Source organism: Prunus persica, chromosome G4, assembly GCF_000346465.2.
Source record: "Prunus persica cultivar Lovell chromosome G4, Prunus_persica_NCBIv2, whole genome shotgun sequence".
Taxonomy (NCBI): domain Eukaryota; kingdom Viridiplantae; phylum Streptophyta; class Magnoliopsida; order Rosales; family Rosaceae; genus Prunus; species Prunus persica.
The window spans coordinates 5,818,723-5,836,645 of NC_034012.1; the positions used below are offsets into that span (position 1 = coordinate 5,818,723).

The 17,923-nt window shown below is 37.4% G+C and overlaps 2 protein-coding genes across 2 annotated transcripts; both read left to right on the top strand.

Moving 5' to 3' along the window:
- On the top strand, window positions 3,107–9,497 carry LOC18778243 (exocyst complex component EXO84C). Its single transcript, XM_007214578.2, has 7 exons — window positions 3,107–3,379; window positions 4,010–4,104; window positions 5,301–6,333; window positions 6,977–7,501; window positions 8,024–8,212; window positions 8,791–8,927; window positions 9,026–9,497. Exons 1-7 carry the CDS (start codon window positions 3,284–3,286, stop codon window positions 9,270–9,272), a joined length of 2,322 nt encoding a protein of 773 aa, XP_007214640.1. The 5' UTR covers window positions 3,107–3,283; the 3' UTR covers window positions 9,273–9,497.
- Window positions 9,517–12,753, top strand: LOC18779656 (probable RNA 3'-terminal phosphate cyclase-like protein). Its single transcript, XM_007211379.2, has 6 exons — window positions 9,517–10,397; window positions 10,508–10,657; window positions 11,202–11,380; window positions 11,470–11,645; window positions 11,787–12,003; window positions 12,223–12,753. The coding sequence occupies exons 1-6, from the start codon at window positions 10,193–10,195 to the stop codon at window positions 12,430–12,432; spliced, it is 1,137 nt and encodes a 378-aa protein (XP_007211441.1). The 5' UTR covers window positions 9,517–10,192; the 3' UTR covers window positions 12,433–12,753.

The following is a 17,923-nucleotide window of genomic DNA, read 5'->3' on the forward strand; positions in this document are numbered from 1 at the left end:
CATTTCATGCATTAATATTTTTATTTTCAAATTATTTTTTCTTTTTCTTAAAAATAAAAATAAACTCCGTATGAAACTGAAAAAATAGGGCCAAAGCCCAAAACTTCTAAAGGCCCAAGTGAAAGCAAGATAAGCGCCCGTGTAAACAAACAAGCCCACAGAGTATAGGCAGGAAGGTAAAATTCTATAGTGAGAGACTTATTTAAGGCTCTTAGATGAGGCGCTATCTTTTAACTGTTTGATAAAATTGGTTAGCCGTTGGATCAAATTGGTTCATTTAATGCAACGGTTAAGAGATATAACCTCGTCTAAGGGCCTTAAATAAGTCACTCACTATAGAATGACTCGAGCAGGGAATTTGAGTTTTTTTATAGCAGAATTACATGGATTTTTTTGAATTAACTCATCATTTAATTTGAAAAATGAAACACAGGCCAGTAGCGTTTAACCGAATGAAAAATAGTTAGTGTGTATAAGAAATCTCATATCCCTTATAGTTTAGATTACCGTTGGTATTTAGAAAAACAAAAAACAAAAAAACTAGGAAGACCACTTTTCTCTTAGGTCAATAACTATTTATTATTAAGAAAAATATTGTCATTATCACTTTTAACTCATCCTTATTTGGTGCTCTCTTGTTTGTTAATCCCTACAAAGTATTGGTGATATGCACAGAATAACCAATGTCAAACCACCAAGAATTCATAAGGACAACAACAAGATTAGACTCAATACACACAAAAACATTTGAAATATCTTTCTTAATCAGCTACTTTTTGTATTTGTCACAGTCCTTCATATGGCCAGACTTTTTGAAAAAATAGCATTTGAAAATTTCAGTTTTGTTGACTTTAACGTTTTGAGACCCTTTAGGTGGTGATTGGATAGTTTTGGCAGAAACATTTGAAGACTTAAAAGCATGAGATGGCTTATTAGAACCTGATGCACCATTTTTCTTACCATGAGTTGAATGCACAAGGTTGACAACTTCCATTTTATCACGTTTCAGTCTATCCTCCTCTTGTACACACATGGAGATCAGCTCATTAAAATCCTAGTTTTCCTTTTGCGTGTAACTTTCAGCTGTCCAAACTTTGGTAGTAGTGAATTAAGAGACACACGCATGAGGAAAGGGTCAGAGATGGTTACTTCCAGATCCTTGAGCTTATTGGCAATGTCAATGAGTTTCATAATGTACTCTCTGACACTACTTTCACCATCATATCTCATAGTGGTGAGGGCATTCATCAAGCTTCCATTCTCAGCCTTCTTTGACTCATTGAATTTCTCCCAACGGCCTCTAGGAAAGCTTTTGCCTTATCATTGTTCAGAATACCACCTCTCACTGTTTCTGTCATAGCCCTCTTCATAATGAGAAGAGACATCTTGTTAGCCTTATGCCATTTTTCATGTTGCCTTCTCTGTGCATCACTGCTGGGCTGCTGCTGCAGAAGAAGCTTGTCCCCAAATTCTTCAGGAGGGGCATATTTTGGACGAGAACTTGTGGATTGGGCAGTGGCAACCCCATTTTTTAATGACCTCCCTACTTCCTTCGTTAATGTCCAATACCGCACCAAAGTAGCAGCCTTTGTTCTCACAATTGAGGACTTGAAAAAATTAGTCATCTCCAAACGCATCTTCGGGGGGAATTAATACTTCAAGTTGTGGCAACCCTCAGCAGTTGACACCTTTTTGTTTTCTTTCCTTATCATGGATCAATAATTCTATTGTCTTCATTTCATGCATTAATATTTCATTTTCAATTTTTGGGAAATAAACTCTGTAAGAAACCGGCCAATGGGTCTAGAGCTTAGTGGAAAAAAGCATTGACGTACAGATGAATAATCTCAAGTTTGAATTCTCATGATACTTGGTAGTGTGTATGAGAAACCTCATTTCCTTATAATTTTTTTTTTTGAGAAATCATTCCCTTATAATTTATAATAGGATAAATTACTCAAATGGTCCTCAAACTTATACCCGATTTATATTTTGGTCCCTTAATTAAATTATTCGTTCAAATAGTCCATCAACTCTATATTAATCACTCTATTGATCCTACCGTTACATTATGTTAATGTTGCCATCAAATGAAGAGTAAAACCGTCCATAACCATCCTATGTTCCCCAAATAAGTGATAAAGTGGTGATACATAAGTGATAAAGTGGTGATAAAGGAGTGATACATAAGTCAAAAATCTTATTTACCCCCATAAATGTATCATATGTTGCTCACATGACTAAATTTAACAGAAAATGTAAGGGTAGGACCAAAGCGCCGATTAATAAAGAGTTTGTGGACCATCTAAATGAATAATTTAGTTTAAGAACCAAAATATAAATCGAATATAAATTTAAGGACCATTTAAATAATTTACCTTTTATACTATTACTTGTATTCAAAAAACTTCGTAAGAAATCTGAAAAGAGGGCAAGCCCAAAACTTCAAAATGCCCAAAAGAAAGAAAGATAAGCATCGCGGATAAACAAACAAGCCCACAGAGTGTAGGCAGGTAGTTGGAATTTTTTTTACAGCAGAATTACATGGATTTTTTTTAATTGACTCTTCATTTACAGTAGAATTGCATTACAATGATCTGAAAAATGCAGGCTAATGAAGTTTAATTCAGTGAAAAATAATCTTTACTTATCGACCAATGGTATCAAGTTTGAACACCTATGTGAAACCACTTTCTCTAATAATTTAAAAGAAAAATTATTGCTTGTATTCAAATAAATAAATAAATAACAAGATAGGACGATTTCTTTGGTAAAAAACTATTTATTATTAAGAAAAATATTTCACCGTCACTTGAAAATCACTGTTTCTCTTTCTTATGAATTAAAAAAATCATTAAATTATTAGTAAATTTAGGTTTTACCCATAAAAAAACTTTCACTTTTGAAAAAAGTCAAAACTTTTTCAAAAAAGACAGAATAACCTCTCAACTTTCAAACCAAAGACATGCAAATGTAAAGGATTTCTTAGGAAATTAAAAAATAAATAAGGGTAATTTTGTCCATTTTTGCTTCTTTTAAAAATTTTCTCTCTCCTTTGGGTTTTTCCAAAGTCCCCCTAAATTATTACACTAACTTTTAATTAGCAAGTGAATAAAATAAGATCAAGAGTGAACAGACAGAAAACAAATGAAATAAGTTGGTGTCTGATATTTACTCGTCCAACGATTTTGCCATCTCTCTGTCGCTCTCATATGCTTCAATTGTTGAAGCCTCAAGCCAGTAGAGGGCAAAGGCAAACGCAGAGCCCAAACGTAAGTCGAAAATGGAGAGCAGCGAAGAAGACGACGACTTCCCATCAATTGAGAGCATCACTCCCCAGTCTAAAGTTGACTCTCTTTACCAATCCCACACTGAAAAGGTTTCTTCTTCCTCCCCCCATAACCCTCTATTCGGCTCACGAGAAATTGTTTGAAATCAATAAAGGAAAATGCTTTTTTTTATTTTTTTTATTTTTTATTTTTATTTTTTATATCTCCCACATTTATTGTTCATGGAAGATTTAACATTTGGCTTTCACATTTTTTTTTGGCGATCAATTTTTTTGGACCTCAGCTCCTAGCTCTTTGAGGAGTTTGAGGATTGCCCATTTCAAATTAATCAATAATGTTGAGTTCTTAGCTGAATTTGTTTCTTGTTGTTCTGGGCTTAAGTACAATTTGAGGGGACAATTGTATTTGCCATCTGGGTGATGTCTATTTCATGTTATACTTGTGTATATAGCGAATAAGCAGGCGTTTCATACTTAAGAACATGTAATAAATGCATTCCGTTTTCTGTAAGCTTGTTTGGGTAACAATATATGGACTTTGCCGCAATTGGGACAGTGAGTTGCTGTCTGAGGTTGGAAGCTGCAAGTATTTATTTGCTATAGTTATTCTTTTAAGTGTTGCTAGTGATGCTTCTGTTGTATTGTTTCAATAAGCAGTTGTTATCATTGTTGTTATTGTTGTTGTCACGCCTATAACATATACATATATTATGAATGCAGGGAATTAGAAAGCTATGTTGTGAGCTGTTAGATTTAAAGGATGCAGTGGAGAACTTATGTGGAAATATGCGATCAAAGTACTTGGCTTTTTTGAGGTAATTTAATGACGCTGAATGATTTGTATGCCTGTTTAACAATAAAACAATCATTAACTATATATGTGAAAAGAAAACAAAAAATTTACAAAGTCGTTCATGTACGAAGTCCGCAAGTTTGAAATAATTGATGTTTACTATCAACTTTTTGAGCTTGTGGGCATAGGGAAAGAAAAATACAGGAAAAATCTTTAAGGAACAAAGATTTCCACATGAAAATTTCTCTGTATGTAACAACATATACACGACAATAATGTCGGTCAGTGATCCTATATACAATAAGTTAGCCTAGTTACAGAGTTTTAGGCTATCTTATTTAAAAAGAGAGAAGGGGTCCAGAATTTTAGGCTCATATCGGGTTCAACTCAAATCAAGGGCTTCTTATGCGCAGAAATTTGCTATTATGAAGAGTTTTATGGGTGACCTGATGAGAATTTCAAAAAGACTAAAGCAGTAATAAAATTATTATCTTCTGAGTTTTATGTAATCTTATAATTATGTGACTGGACCAACCAAATTGATAACTTGAAGCAATGGGGTCACGAAGGTGATGTGGAAACTCAAATGTTAGATTTATAACTCGAAACCTAAAAAATATATTACAATATGGCATTGAAAAAGTTTATTCAGAATGATAAAACAGTGTCAAATCCATTTTGCAGCCATGCAACTCAAATTTTCCATGGCATGATTCTTGGGCAGGGGAATGCTAGGATAGCTAAACTTCTCAGAGAGCATAGTTTAATTTAACAGGAAATATGTGTGTGGTTAATATCAACTCAACATACATCCCAACCTTTTTCCTCTTTGAGGATTGTATGTCACGTGTGTGGGGTTGTCCAACGTTAAAGGGTTTTAAATGACTGCCCCTAGTCTCCCACCTCACTTTTCTTGGGAAAAGACGTTGGAACCCCAGAAAGGCATGGACCATTCTTACTCACCTTCATATTTTCATTACTTAGAACTTTTGATCCTTGATATCCACTGCATCCTTTAAATCTCTAAATCCTCTATTTCAAGAACATATTTTGAGGTCTGTCTGGGCTTGCCTTTCAAAACACTGAAACATGGTCACAAAATGGCCCAAAGTTGTTTTCTTTCTTAGCTGTACATTGCTTTGATTTTCATTCAATTTAATACGTTCATTAATCCTGTCTATCCATGCATGCGTGATCCGATCTTAATGCTAATTGCAGAATATCTGAAGAGGCTGTAGAAATGGAACATGAGTTGGTTGAGCTCCGAAAGCATATTTCAGCTCAAGGGATTCTTGTGCAGGATTTGATGACTGGTGTATGCCATCAATTGGAAGAATGGAATCAATCTACTACTGAAGTCCAGCCAGACCCTGAGATTGGTGAACTTCAGGATCCCTTGCCAATTGAGACAGATGATCACAAGATAGTTTTGGAGAAAATTGATGTTCTCTTAGCTGAGCATAAAGTAGAAGAAGCATTAGAGGCTTTAGATTCTGAAGAGAGAAACTCTCCAGAACTGAAAAGCTCTGGAGATACTTCATCAACTGAAGGATCCTCATACAGATCTGCTTTCTTGAAAAGAAAAGCAGTGCTTGAAGGTCAGCTAGTTGAGGTTACTGGACAACCTTTTGTTAGTTTTCCTGAGTTGAAGAAGGCCTTAAGTGGGTTAATAAAGATTGGAAAAGGTCCTTTGGCACATCAGTTACTGCTGAAATTTTATGGGTCCCGTCTTGAGAAGAGCATTGAAGCTCTTTCTCCTTCTTGTTCTGTCTGTCCAAAGACATATCCAGCAACTTTGTCTAAGCTCGTATTTTCTGCAATCTCACTTGCAACGATGAAGTCTGGTTCAATATTTGGTGATAATCCTGTTTATACAAACAGAGTTGTTCAGTGGGCAGAGTGGGAAATTGAATACTTTGTACGGTTAGTGAAAGAGAATGCACCATCTTCTGGTACAGTTTCTGCCTTACGTGCAGCTAGCGTTTGTGTTCAGGCTAGTCTCAATTACTCTTTGATGCTGGAACGGCAAGGCCTGAAACTGTCAAAATTGATTTTGGTGCTGTTGTGGCCTTTCATTGAAGAAGTTTTAGAATTGAACTTTAGACGGGCCAGAAAACTTGTCCTTGATTTGGTAGAAGCTGATGAGTGCATGTCATTTTCACCTCGCTTTGCAGCTCCATTGTCTGCATTCACAATATCATCAGATCGTATGCTCGCTGATAGTGGGATAAGATTTATGTGCATTGTTGAAGTAAGTTAGTCTTGTACTAATCTTTCTACAAATAATTTTTAAATTCATCTCTTTGTACTGATACAAGCAATTCAAATAGGCTGGTCTTGGTAGGTATTTTGAAGATTGAACTTGAGGAATTAAGATGATGGAAAATTTTCAGACATAATGACATTAAAAAAAAAAAAAAAAAAAAGAGTTCTTATGAACAAAGAAAATGGTATAAAATACTTTAAAATTATATTGAGTTGATTTAACAGTTGTTCCAAATTACTCTTGAGAAGGGAACATTTTAAAATGCTCCAAATTATTCTTCTGTATTTTTGGGAAAGGTCACTCTTCCACTCAACAGGACTTTCACGAGGTTTATGTTAAATTAAATGCAATTTTACATGCATATACTCGAGTACCTATGTACTTTACTAAGTATGCAGGTACCATCTACAGCTGGTGTGTGTATCTCCATGTGGGGGCACATCTGATATGTGTGTCAACATAATTATAATGAATGTACAATTTGGTTTTGCAGTATACTTTTCTTAGTGTCTCTGTACATATGAGCGTGAATCGGTTTTGGTCAGTAGTAATGTCAAGTTCATTGATGCATTACTAATTTGTTAGTAATGACTCAACAATCAGTCATAATGTTATGTTGATTTCACAGGATATATTGGAACAGTTGACCCCTTTGACCATTTTGCATTTTGGGGGAAACATATTGAGTAGGATCAGTCAACTTTTTGATAAATACATGGATGCTTTAATTAAAGCCCTACCAGGACCATCTGATGATGACAATCTGACAGAGCTGAAGGAGTTTGTATCCTTTAGAGCTGAAACAGATTCAGAACAGCTTGCCATTTTGGGAGTTGCTTTTACCATTTTGGAAGAACTACTGCCGAATGCTGTAATGAACCTTTGGAAGCAGCAGAGTGAAAGTGGGGAACCAAAAAGTGGATCTGCTGAAAATGTCACACCTATTCCAAGCACTTCTACAGAGTTAAAGGATTGGAGGCGCCATCTTCAGCATTCATTTGACAAGCTACGAGACCATTTTTGTCGGCAATATGTCTTGAGCTTCATTTATTCCAGAGAAGGAAAAACACGATTGGATGCACAAATATATTTAAATGGGGATGGGGACGATCTCTATGGGGGCTCTACCCCTTTGCCTTCCCTTCCATTTCAGGTGTTGTTTCTTACTTTAATGCGCTCTACATATACATGGGTTTCTTTGTGATAATATTTTTCTTTAGCTTTGCTTATCTGTGTAAACATTATTACCCTATGGTATTCTGAATATTTTAAACCTCTCCCATTCTCTCTTAAATTATTTTATTTCTATATTTCCAAATTTCGCTTTGTCGTGGCCTATTTACCTTGGGTTGTTTGGCTGTTGGGATGCACCGTGTAAGAGCAGCTATAACAAATATTTGTGGGTGGGGTCATGCTTCTTGTAGTCATTAACTATAATTTGTTTCTAGTGGCACATTTCGTCAGATCAACATCAAAGAAAAAAGTTTGTGGAATGTATCATCTAATCTATTTAGTGGGTTCCGTTATTATAACTGTTAGAAAGTTGAGTTTGTTATCCTGAAAGCACTGTATTCTGCTCAAGTGATCATTATCTTGCATTCAGCCATAGGACTTTATATGCATATTGCTGTATATCTTTTGGTATAAGTTATGAGACTTTGTCCTGGTATTGCAGGCATTATTTGCGAAGCTGCAGCAATTAGCAATTGTGGCTGGAGATGTGTTACTTGGAAAAGATAAAATACAGAAAATTTTGCTTGCTAGGTTAACAGAGACAGTTGTAATGTGGTTGTCTGATGAACAAGAGTTTTGGGGTGTGTTCGAGGATGATACAGGCCCTCTTCAGCCACTTGGGTTACAGCAGGTACTTACATGCTTCCATACTGTCCATTTTTTGGTTGTTCTTTTTGAAAAATAATAGGACCAGATATCATTATTTCACTCTTTTTCATATCGGGAAAAGTGTTAATATGGGATCCTTAGTTGATGATGGATTTTCATGGTTCAACATAGGACTGAAACCATGAAAAAGTTACTAAGTGGAAAAATTGCTATGGGAAAATACCACAGAATTTGTGAGCCCAGATAAGAGTCATAGAAATAGAATAAGTTTGCAAGCCACAAGCCACTAATCTCGTATCTTTTTGACTGGGTTGGTGGCAGATGGCTGTGTCTTTAGACCCCTTGACATGATAGGTCATTGCTTCATCTCTTCTAAAACAATCTTGGTTGAGAAACTGTAACAGATTGAAGTTTTATGCTGGGTGGACCCTGGAGTCTGGCAAGTGCTGCCAGCCAGAGTCCTGGGTTGAATGCTCTCTCTCTCTCTCTCTCTCTCTCTCTCTCTCTCTCTCTCTCTCTCTCTCTCTCTCACACACACACACACACACACACACACACACACACACAGAGTTAACTCACAATCAACTATGTTTGTTACAGTTAATTCTTGATATGCACTTCACTGTTGAAATTGCACGTTTTGCGGGTTACCCATCAAGGCATGTCCACCAGATTGCATCAGCCATAATTGCTCGTGCTATCAGGGCCTTTTCTGCTAGAGGCATAGAAGTGCAAAGGTAAGTTGTTTGCATGTCTTCCCATTTTTGGTTCTTTCTCCCTTGGACCTCTATTTTGAAAGTTTCAACCCAAAGCTAAAATTCTTCTGTTTTATTAGTGCGCTCCCTGAGGATGAATGGTTTGTTGAAACTGCGAAGTCAGCAATAAACAAACTACTTTTAGGAACAGAGGGGTCAGAGGTGTCAGAAATTGATGAAGATAACATCATCCCTCATGATCACATCGTGTTGGATTCAGATGATTCCGTCTCTTCCCTCTCATCTGTAGAGTCTACCGACTCTTTTGCTTCTGCAAGTATGGGTGAACTTGATAGTCCAAGGCATTTCGATGATTCAGAGGGTTGAAATTGTTTTTTCCTGGGCATAAAAAGAAAAAGAAAAAAGACAGGGTTCGGTTTTGTAGTAGTAAGTATGTTGACCACTATTCTTGAACAAGTTGACAGGTTTTGGTGAATTAGTGATGCTTGTAGCATTGTTATATGAAAGCAGGTTAAGCAGTTATGTCTGAGGGTTATATTTACCAAATATTGCTTCCGCTGAGGAGATTTTCTAGCCCACAGCATTATAAAAGAAGTTAGTTTGCAATGCAATAACCTAGCCTTCTGCACATACTGAAAAGATAATTAATATAACCAAGTAGAAGGTGAATAAAATAAAATAAAATAAAATAAAAAAAAAGGGGTGTCCGAGTGAATACCTGTAAAGCACCAAATTTCGACAGATCTGTCTTATGATTTTAACAAACAACTACACAATCTAATCAGTCTGGACTTTTCTAAGTTGTATTTACATTAGCAATATTGACGACTTAATCTTGTTTCAACAAGCTCCGTCTCTGCAACTATTTTGTTTGTATGATATAATCTCAATATCACCACAAGAATTTGGACCAGTGCTTCCAAAATTTGAGAAGAAAATATTCCAAGAATTTTTTATTTTTTATTTTTTATACAAACAATTTGAGAGAGGGAAAATTGAACCTAAAATCTCGGGTACATAGATGCTCTTAACCACTTAACTACAAGCCCCTTGTCAAGAAGCTAAGTATTTGGATGAGAAAGAAGTACAATGAAAGTTCTCTGTAGACCCACTTGTTTGCTGATCAGACCCAACACTAAAATTTCTTTTTTAAAATTCCAAGTTTATCCTTGTTAAAAGAAAAAATAAATGAAAAATAAGGAAACGAAAAGGTTGAACATCCCCGCAAAACCCCTAGCCACCAAAACCCCAGCACCCAATAGCAGAGAGAGCAGAGAGAAGCAAAAATGGGGAAAATAAGCTACAAGAAGCTAAAAGGAAGCCAAAACCTAAGGCAACGTCTCGTATTGTCTCTGCTTTCGTCTACACCGGTTCATATCGAGGACATACATGCAGAGGAGACGTGGCCTGGTCTCCGTCCTCACGAGGTCTCCTTCATCCGCTTGCTCGAGAAGGTCTGCGATGACTGCTCCGTCGAAATCAACGATACTGGTACTACTTTCACTAACAAACACCAAAAACTTGCCTTCTTATATTTAGCTCAAAATTTAATTCAGGGTTTAGGGTTTTGAGCATTGTTTTTTGTGTGTGTTTGTGGGCAGGCACGAAATTGAAGTTCAAGCCGGGGATCGTGATGGGCGGGAGGAATCTGGTGCACGAATGCTCTCTGAGTCGGGCTATTGGTTATTACTTGGAGCCATTGATTGTGCTTGGTCTCTTTGCCAAAAAACCCCTGAACATTACGCTTAAAGGTACCGCTTTTATTACTGTGAACCTTCTTGCGGTTTATCTTTTTTTTTTTTTTTTTGGTTCATCTTTTGTTGCTTTTTTATTGGTTTTCTTGTAAAATTTATGTGTGAAACAAATTTTGGTCCTGGGTAATAGCAAGCTTATCGACGTATTATGAATTTATTTTGCTATTGAAAGCCTCAATCACAGGTATGGTTTTGGTCCAAGTAAGGAACACAATTTTACAACGTTTTCATCCTTTAAGATAGTGGTTTTCTTCTATAAGCAATCTCCCAATAGCACAAGTTCTCTACATATATTTTTTTAGTTAATTCGTCAAGGTTCTTGGTGGTGGTCGTAATATGGTGTCACAGATCAACATGAGGGGACAGGAGAGCTAATTCCTGATAGTTTTAGTATGTACACTTGACTTTCTTACTAATTACCTTACTGATCATAAACAAATGACCTGAACCTAATCGTTAACCCCAAAAAAAGGGGACACCTGTCGATTTGAGCTTTAAAAAGGTGCTGCCACTTTATGTGAGTTACATTTTTGCCTTTTAGGAATTACAAATGATTCAAAGGACCCATCTGTTGATACATTCCGGTCTACTACCTTGCCCATGTTAAAACACTTTGGAGTTCCCTCAGAAGGGTTGGACCTAGAAATACTGAGTCGTGGATCTGCTCCTCAAGGAGGTGGTGAGGTGTTGTTGTCAGTTCCGGTTGTTCAAAGTCTAACAGTGAGTTTCTAAGACTTATGAGATAGTATAGTATGTTTTTTGTTTCTTTTTTTTGGGTTTTCTATTTGTTTATATATTTGGATGTACAGGCAGTTACCTGGACTGATGAGGGGATGGTTAAGAGGATTAGAGGGATTACATTCTCTACAAGAGTGGCTGTGCAGTTTGAAAATACCATGGTATATGCAGCTCGTGGAATCTTTAATCCCTTTCTCCCAGATGTTCACATATTTACCGACCATAGACAGGGCGCGCAAGCTGGAAAGTATGTTTTCAACTTTTACTAGATATCATTGGATTTTTGCTACGTGGGTACATGTTATGAATTTGGACTGGTTTTTAGGTTTGTTATGTTGAAGTGGTAGTAACACTTGGGCTCATGTAGACAACAATGATTTTATGGCAGATCACCTGGTTATGGAATTTCATTGGTTGCGGAAACAACTTCTGGTTGCTGTATCTCTACTGATACAGCAGTTTCCTATTCACGTCAGGAAGAAACAGCTGAGCTTGAAGATGAGGAGAAGAAAGAGCTGATGTCTCCTGAGGACGTTGGTGTGCAAATGGCTACTGTTCTGCTCGGGGAGATTGAGCAGGGTGGAGTGGTAGATTCAACACACCAGGTTTGTGATTTGATGCCATAGTGGCTGAATTTACTTTCTCATTTTCCTAAATAAAGATGGGGCACACCTCTAGCTAGAGGAGTTAATAACTTCCGCTTGTCAGATTAACAAAGAGGAGTTAATAATTTGTGATCACTGTTTATCTTGGATATAGGCTCCATTTTTTTCCCTTTTTAATTCTGTCTATTGCTGATAGTCTGCTGTTATTTTCACTTGTAGGGTTTGTTGTTTCTTCTCTGTGCATTATGTCCACAAGATGTTTCAAAGGTTCGTGTTGGAAAGCTTTCTCCTTACGGGATAGAAACTCTCAGAAACATCAAAGATTTTCTCGGAGTTACATTTGTCATCAAACCTGACCCATCCACAGGGACTGTTATACTTAAGTGTGTGGGCTCTGGGTTTAGGAACCTATCTAGAAGGATTTCATGATAGTCACAGTACCAGGTATATGATTTTCTCTGTATTGGCGAGTGTGTTTCTTGTGTGCCAAAGAATATTCAAGAGGCATTACATGCATCAGCAGTGGAGGGATACCATATAACGGCTTTATATGTTTTGCTATGCAATTTTGATGCAATCCTATAAGCTCCAGGGATAAGTTTTGGCATTTTTTTGACTCATTAATTAAGATTTTGTTGACAATCTACTCAAATTTGATGTATGAAGTATGCTAATACATCATTATTGTAAACGTAGTTCTTTTCTATGCCATTAAGTAAGCACCCAAGCAGAATTGAAATGCATTGACTCTATACATGTTACAATTGCATTGAACGCATATACTTTTTTTTTTTCCCAAATCTTAACATACTTTTCCAATAATTGTGATGTCTTTGCACAAGGTGAATAGAAGATTGTAATTTTATAAACAAGAACCACCATCGATTAAGGCACTTCAATCAATCTTCCATTATTGGTTTCAAACCCTTTTTAGGTCTCATTCCCTTGAGAGCCATTAGGCTGGGCTTAAGTTATGCGAAGCAGAGTAGTATTTCTTACCCCCTCCGTGCATGCATGACCTTAATTAGCTCCATTTCCATATATTATCATACCAAAGAAGATTGTTCACTCTTCCATCCATCATTCCACTCGTCGAAAATAATATGTTGAGTTTCATTTTGCAGCTCGAATTCATCGCAACCAACTCTAAAGGGAACAATTCGATTGGATCCTCCAACATTTGGTTGTCCTCGAAAAAATTCAATGGAATGAGATGATATTGTTTTCACTCCATTTTGTGATGTCTGAGTTTGTCTTTGCCCTTGTCTTGTATATACCCTGCACCGAAGCGTTATTTGCCATTCGTTAGAGTTGTTGCCTTCTATCTAGAGTGCTGCTATTTCCACTCACATGTCCTATTTTCTCATCCACCATATAAATTTTAAAAAACACAATCCTATTTTTCCACCCACCAATATTCCTAAAATACCCTTTTAATTATTACCTCATTTCCTCTCTCCTTTATTCTCTCTGCTCATGTCTTCTCTCTCTCTGACGCCCACACATCTCTCTCTCATTTTTGCTGTATCTTATTTTCCACGAAATTTGAAATTTGAAAGCAAACAATAGTAAGTAATACAGTAGTAAAGCGATAAAAGAAGCAACTTCATATCACAAAATTTGATGACAATGGCTAGTCAGCATGCAAAAAATGACCAGCCCTTGAAACTAAAACCTGGCTCAAGCTCCCCAATTTCTAAACATACCCAGCAACCTCTTTACCCACCTTCCAAACTTTCTGGTCCGCTGACAGAAACTTGTTCATCCTCAGGTTTTCATATTTTTAATTTGTTTAAGAAAAAAAATCATAGTCCAAGAAATATTGATCTCCCAATGCTTTAAGTAATTGTAAAGATCTTAGAAATTCTGTTCAAATAGGATTTCCTTACCTTTTCGCCAAAATCGTTCTCTTCAACATCCATTCTCATGTTGTTTTCTTCTTCATAAACAATTTGATTGAATGAATAGAAAAGAGAAGAAAATTATTTAAGAATTGAGTTTTGAGCACTGAAAAGTCATAAGAGGAATCATGAGCTAGGAGTCATAGCTTTCTTGTGTTTTTTTCTCTTTTTGTCAAACGATAGGGTTACGTGAGAACATAGTTCGCATTTTTTTTTCCCCTCTTTCTTTTTCCTTTAAGTCCTTTTAAGTCATTTTATAATGAGGTTAAATTTGTCTTTAAAAGTTTAAAGATAAGAGGGGTGAAAAAATAAGACAGATGAGCGGAAATAGCAGCACTCTCCATCTAAGCTGTTTTAGATATTCACAATTGAATTTTTACATCCAAAAATTTCTTTCCATTTATGGGCAATATTAATTAATTACGATATAGTCAACAAAGCAACTCAGAATTGTATAAACTTTTTTTTTTTTTCGGTGAAAAAATATTTAGAGGGAGATTAGCTACTCTCACCATCAACGCGAGGGCATACCCACAATTTTGAGTCTCCAATCAGTTGCATCCACGTGGCAAAGCATGCTCTACTTTTGAATATGTTTATTCTAGTGTTTATTTTTGAAAAGGGGTTTTAAAATTTAATAAATTTAAATTTGAAGCCCAAAATTACATGTAGGCCTACTTTCAAGGCTTTATTATTTTTTATCTGTTTATACAGATTTAGCCAAATAATGGTTATTTCCTTATAAATTTTGAAATTCTCTTTTCGTTAATCTGTCAACAAACTATAACTTAAGGAAAATCTTAATTGCCTCGAACGGTGATTATTTCATAAAAGCCAAAGCCCAAAGCTGTAGAGACCTAAATTAATATATTTTTGAAGTGAATTGGCCTCTGTGTCAGCTAGTGTGTGACTGCAATGGCTTGGGAAGTTAGCGCATCAATCACCGGCTCGCTTGCACTAGTCTGCCTCTCGAGTTCTTGCAGCTCCAGAATCAGTTTTGCCCGATGTAGCCTGTCTGCCTCTATCTGTGACCGAAGTCTTTGCTCCTCTTGTTCTATGGCTTCTAGCTCCTTGAGGCTTTCTTCTGCCTTGCCATATAGGTCCATTTGTCTGGCTTTCTCAGCCCGATATTGCTTCACGACCACAGCAAGATCAGGAGGCTCTGATCGGGCATCTTTTGGACCATGGCATTGGCAACCTTCTCCAGAAACTGACCCGATGAGGCCAGAAGGGCTTGATCTCAGAGATTTGTTGAAGCAAACTCTTTATCTTGAAAAGCAGGCCCAAATGCTGCAGAACTTCGAATCCTGGAGTTTCCAGTACTGTCAGTAATTGTTCCAATTCTGCCACAATCGGCTTGCAGGCTTCATCAGTACTTCTGAGGACTTGCAGGATTGTTCTTCGAACTGCACTGTTCTCAACAACAGGCATGGCGATTCCTTGAGCTGCACTGCTGGAACTGGGGGCACTCGCTCTTGGAGAAACCTCTCCCTGGCTCAAAATCGCGCATGTTGTTTTGGCTAGTTGGTGTAGAAGTTTCTGCAGTAGTTGTTGTAGCAAGAGCCAAACTCTGTCCTCCTCCAACTTTGGAAGGCCCTTGATCAGCCATTTCTTTATTCACCTGTTAAGTATATGCTCCCTATGCGCTTCAACATGCCAAGCACTGATTGCTCTTCGCGGTCTGTCATATACTGGACGAAGGGACAGTCGTTGTAGACTATGGCATGAATGAGCTTGACGAAGGGATATTTGTGAACTGAAAATGAAGAAGAGGAAAAAGAAGAAGGTGAATAGTGTTGCCGCGGCGCTGTGCAAGCGCGAGGAAGAAGAAGAAGAGTGGGTGATGCGGGATGCGGGATGCGGCGCTGTTCTATATGACCCGTCGGCCTAATTTTTTCATTTTCTTTTAACACATCAAGTGGACGACGTCGTTGGCTAAAACCATATATTTTTCTTAAACATAGATTTGTTTATTTTTTTGGTCTGTGTATGGTTTGGGCCTAAGCCCAAAGTCTGAAAAAGCTATACGGGGCCTAGAAAAACATATAGAACAGGAAGAAAAAAACCCAAGAATGCTATACTAATATATCAGTCCTGATTGGTCCCTTTTGCCCACGATTCGTATATTTTTTAATCCTTAAACCATGGATAATCCATCTTCACTGAGCACAACAATTGCCCTTCTTCTCTCTATTTGCAATCTTGGAAGAAGATGTAGCATTCTTCAGTCTTTGACAAGCCTTATCGGGCTGGAGACGATGCGCAGAGCTGGGATCTCATCCTCCAGAAACGTTAATTTATTTGATTCAAGTTCAGGGAAATACCACCACAGACATCCAGGTCCATTGATTTTGTGGTGATTTGATAGATGTAATGGTAAATTGAGGCCAGCATGAACAGGCATGTGGCTACATTATCTTCATTGTATAAGGCTTCTGCTAGATACATATACTCGCCGGTTACAAATCCTTCAGGGCAAGGGAAGATGAACTTTTTTAGCCAAAATAGCAAGAATATCTCATGTTCCTGCTCCTTATCTAGCGTATTTGGATAGGACTCAATAAACACAAAATATTTCCTATTCCTTAGTATTTCTTTTTTAGTAGCTAGGCCGGATCCAGGTTTTTGCTTTTTGCCCCCTTCTCTTATAATCCCCAAAAACGTCTATGTTTACTCCATGGGGACGAAACCCAAAAAGGGATGCCATATCCAAAATTGTGGGAGTCATGGGCCCTAATCTGAAATCAAATGTATTGGAAGTATTATTCAGTTTTATACTCTCTTTTGAAAGCATAATGACATCATATGACAGGACCCGACCCAAATTCCACTATGGAATCTATGTCGAACTCTGTGTATGTGCCCAACCCTATGCGTATCCGACACCTGACAGGTGTTGAATACTCACAGGGTCCTACCATCATAGATACAATTGCTTCTCCACACGACCCCTCATACCTAGGGTGTAAATCTTCAAACCAGGGGATGGAAGTTCCAGAAGTAGATACCTTAGGGTTCGGGCTGAGAATAGTGGAATTTTTTCCAACGAACTCCAGTCTAGGTCCAAAAGGCTATAAGGATGAAGGGCTCTGAGCATGCTGGTATCTAGGGCCTTCAAACTAACTGGCTTGGCGTGGAAATATCTCGGGCCTAACATTAGCGTGTTTGTGTTCTGAGTGACAGATAGGGGGAACGGAGTGTAGAAGCGCTCATCGCCTTTCTTGTTCTTCTTGAAGAACAACTTGAAATTTTTTAACTTGTTCTTTAACCCCCCTCACCTGAAATCCAAACGAGAGCATTAGCGGCTTGGCCAATTTTGATTTTGCCTCTGATGGATGTAATGGTAAATTGATTGGCATGAATGGACCTGTGGCTACGTTGAATTTTATACTCTCATTTGAAAGCATAATTGCATCATAGATACCATTGCTTCTCTACACGGGCTTATCCCTAGGGTGTAAATCTTCAAACCAGGGAATGGAAGTTCCATAAGCAGATACCTTAGGGTTTGGGCTGAGTAGCCGATCTTGAAGCTCTGCCTCCAATCCATATGTTGCATGCATATGCATGCAGGTGCTTATAGTTTCTTATATTTATATATTTTCAACACCAAATATATATACGCATGCGATGCAACAACTATGAGATGTTTCAATTTTAGTAAAACTTGTACCACATCTACTCACAAGACAAGAGATGTTCAAATGTGCATTATTCAATTGATCTAAAATTGTATTTCTTTAATTCAGCAAGCATTGTCCGTTCTTCATCAATAGTGAATCAAATTACTAAAAGACAGACATCCAACATTTATTTCAACCCTGTTTCAGAGCACGCCATCTCCTCTCCATTACCTGCCAACTATTCTTCTTTAGTCCTGTTTATACCGAAGTAAACGGCCTATTACCACCGAACACGTGGACAGGGTCTATCCTGATCATGGAGCCCCTTCGGCATGCTCCCTACAGAAGCCATCTATCTTGGCCCTTTTACCATCAGACACGTGTCATGCTCACAAT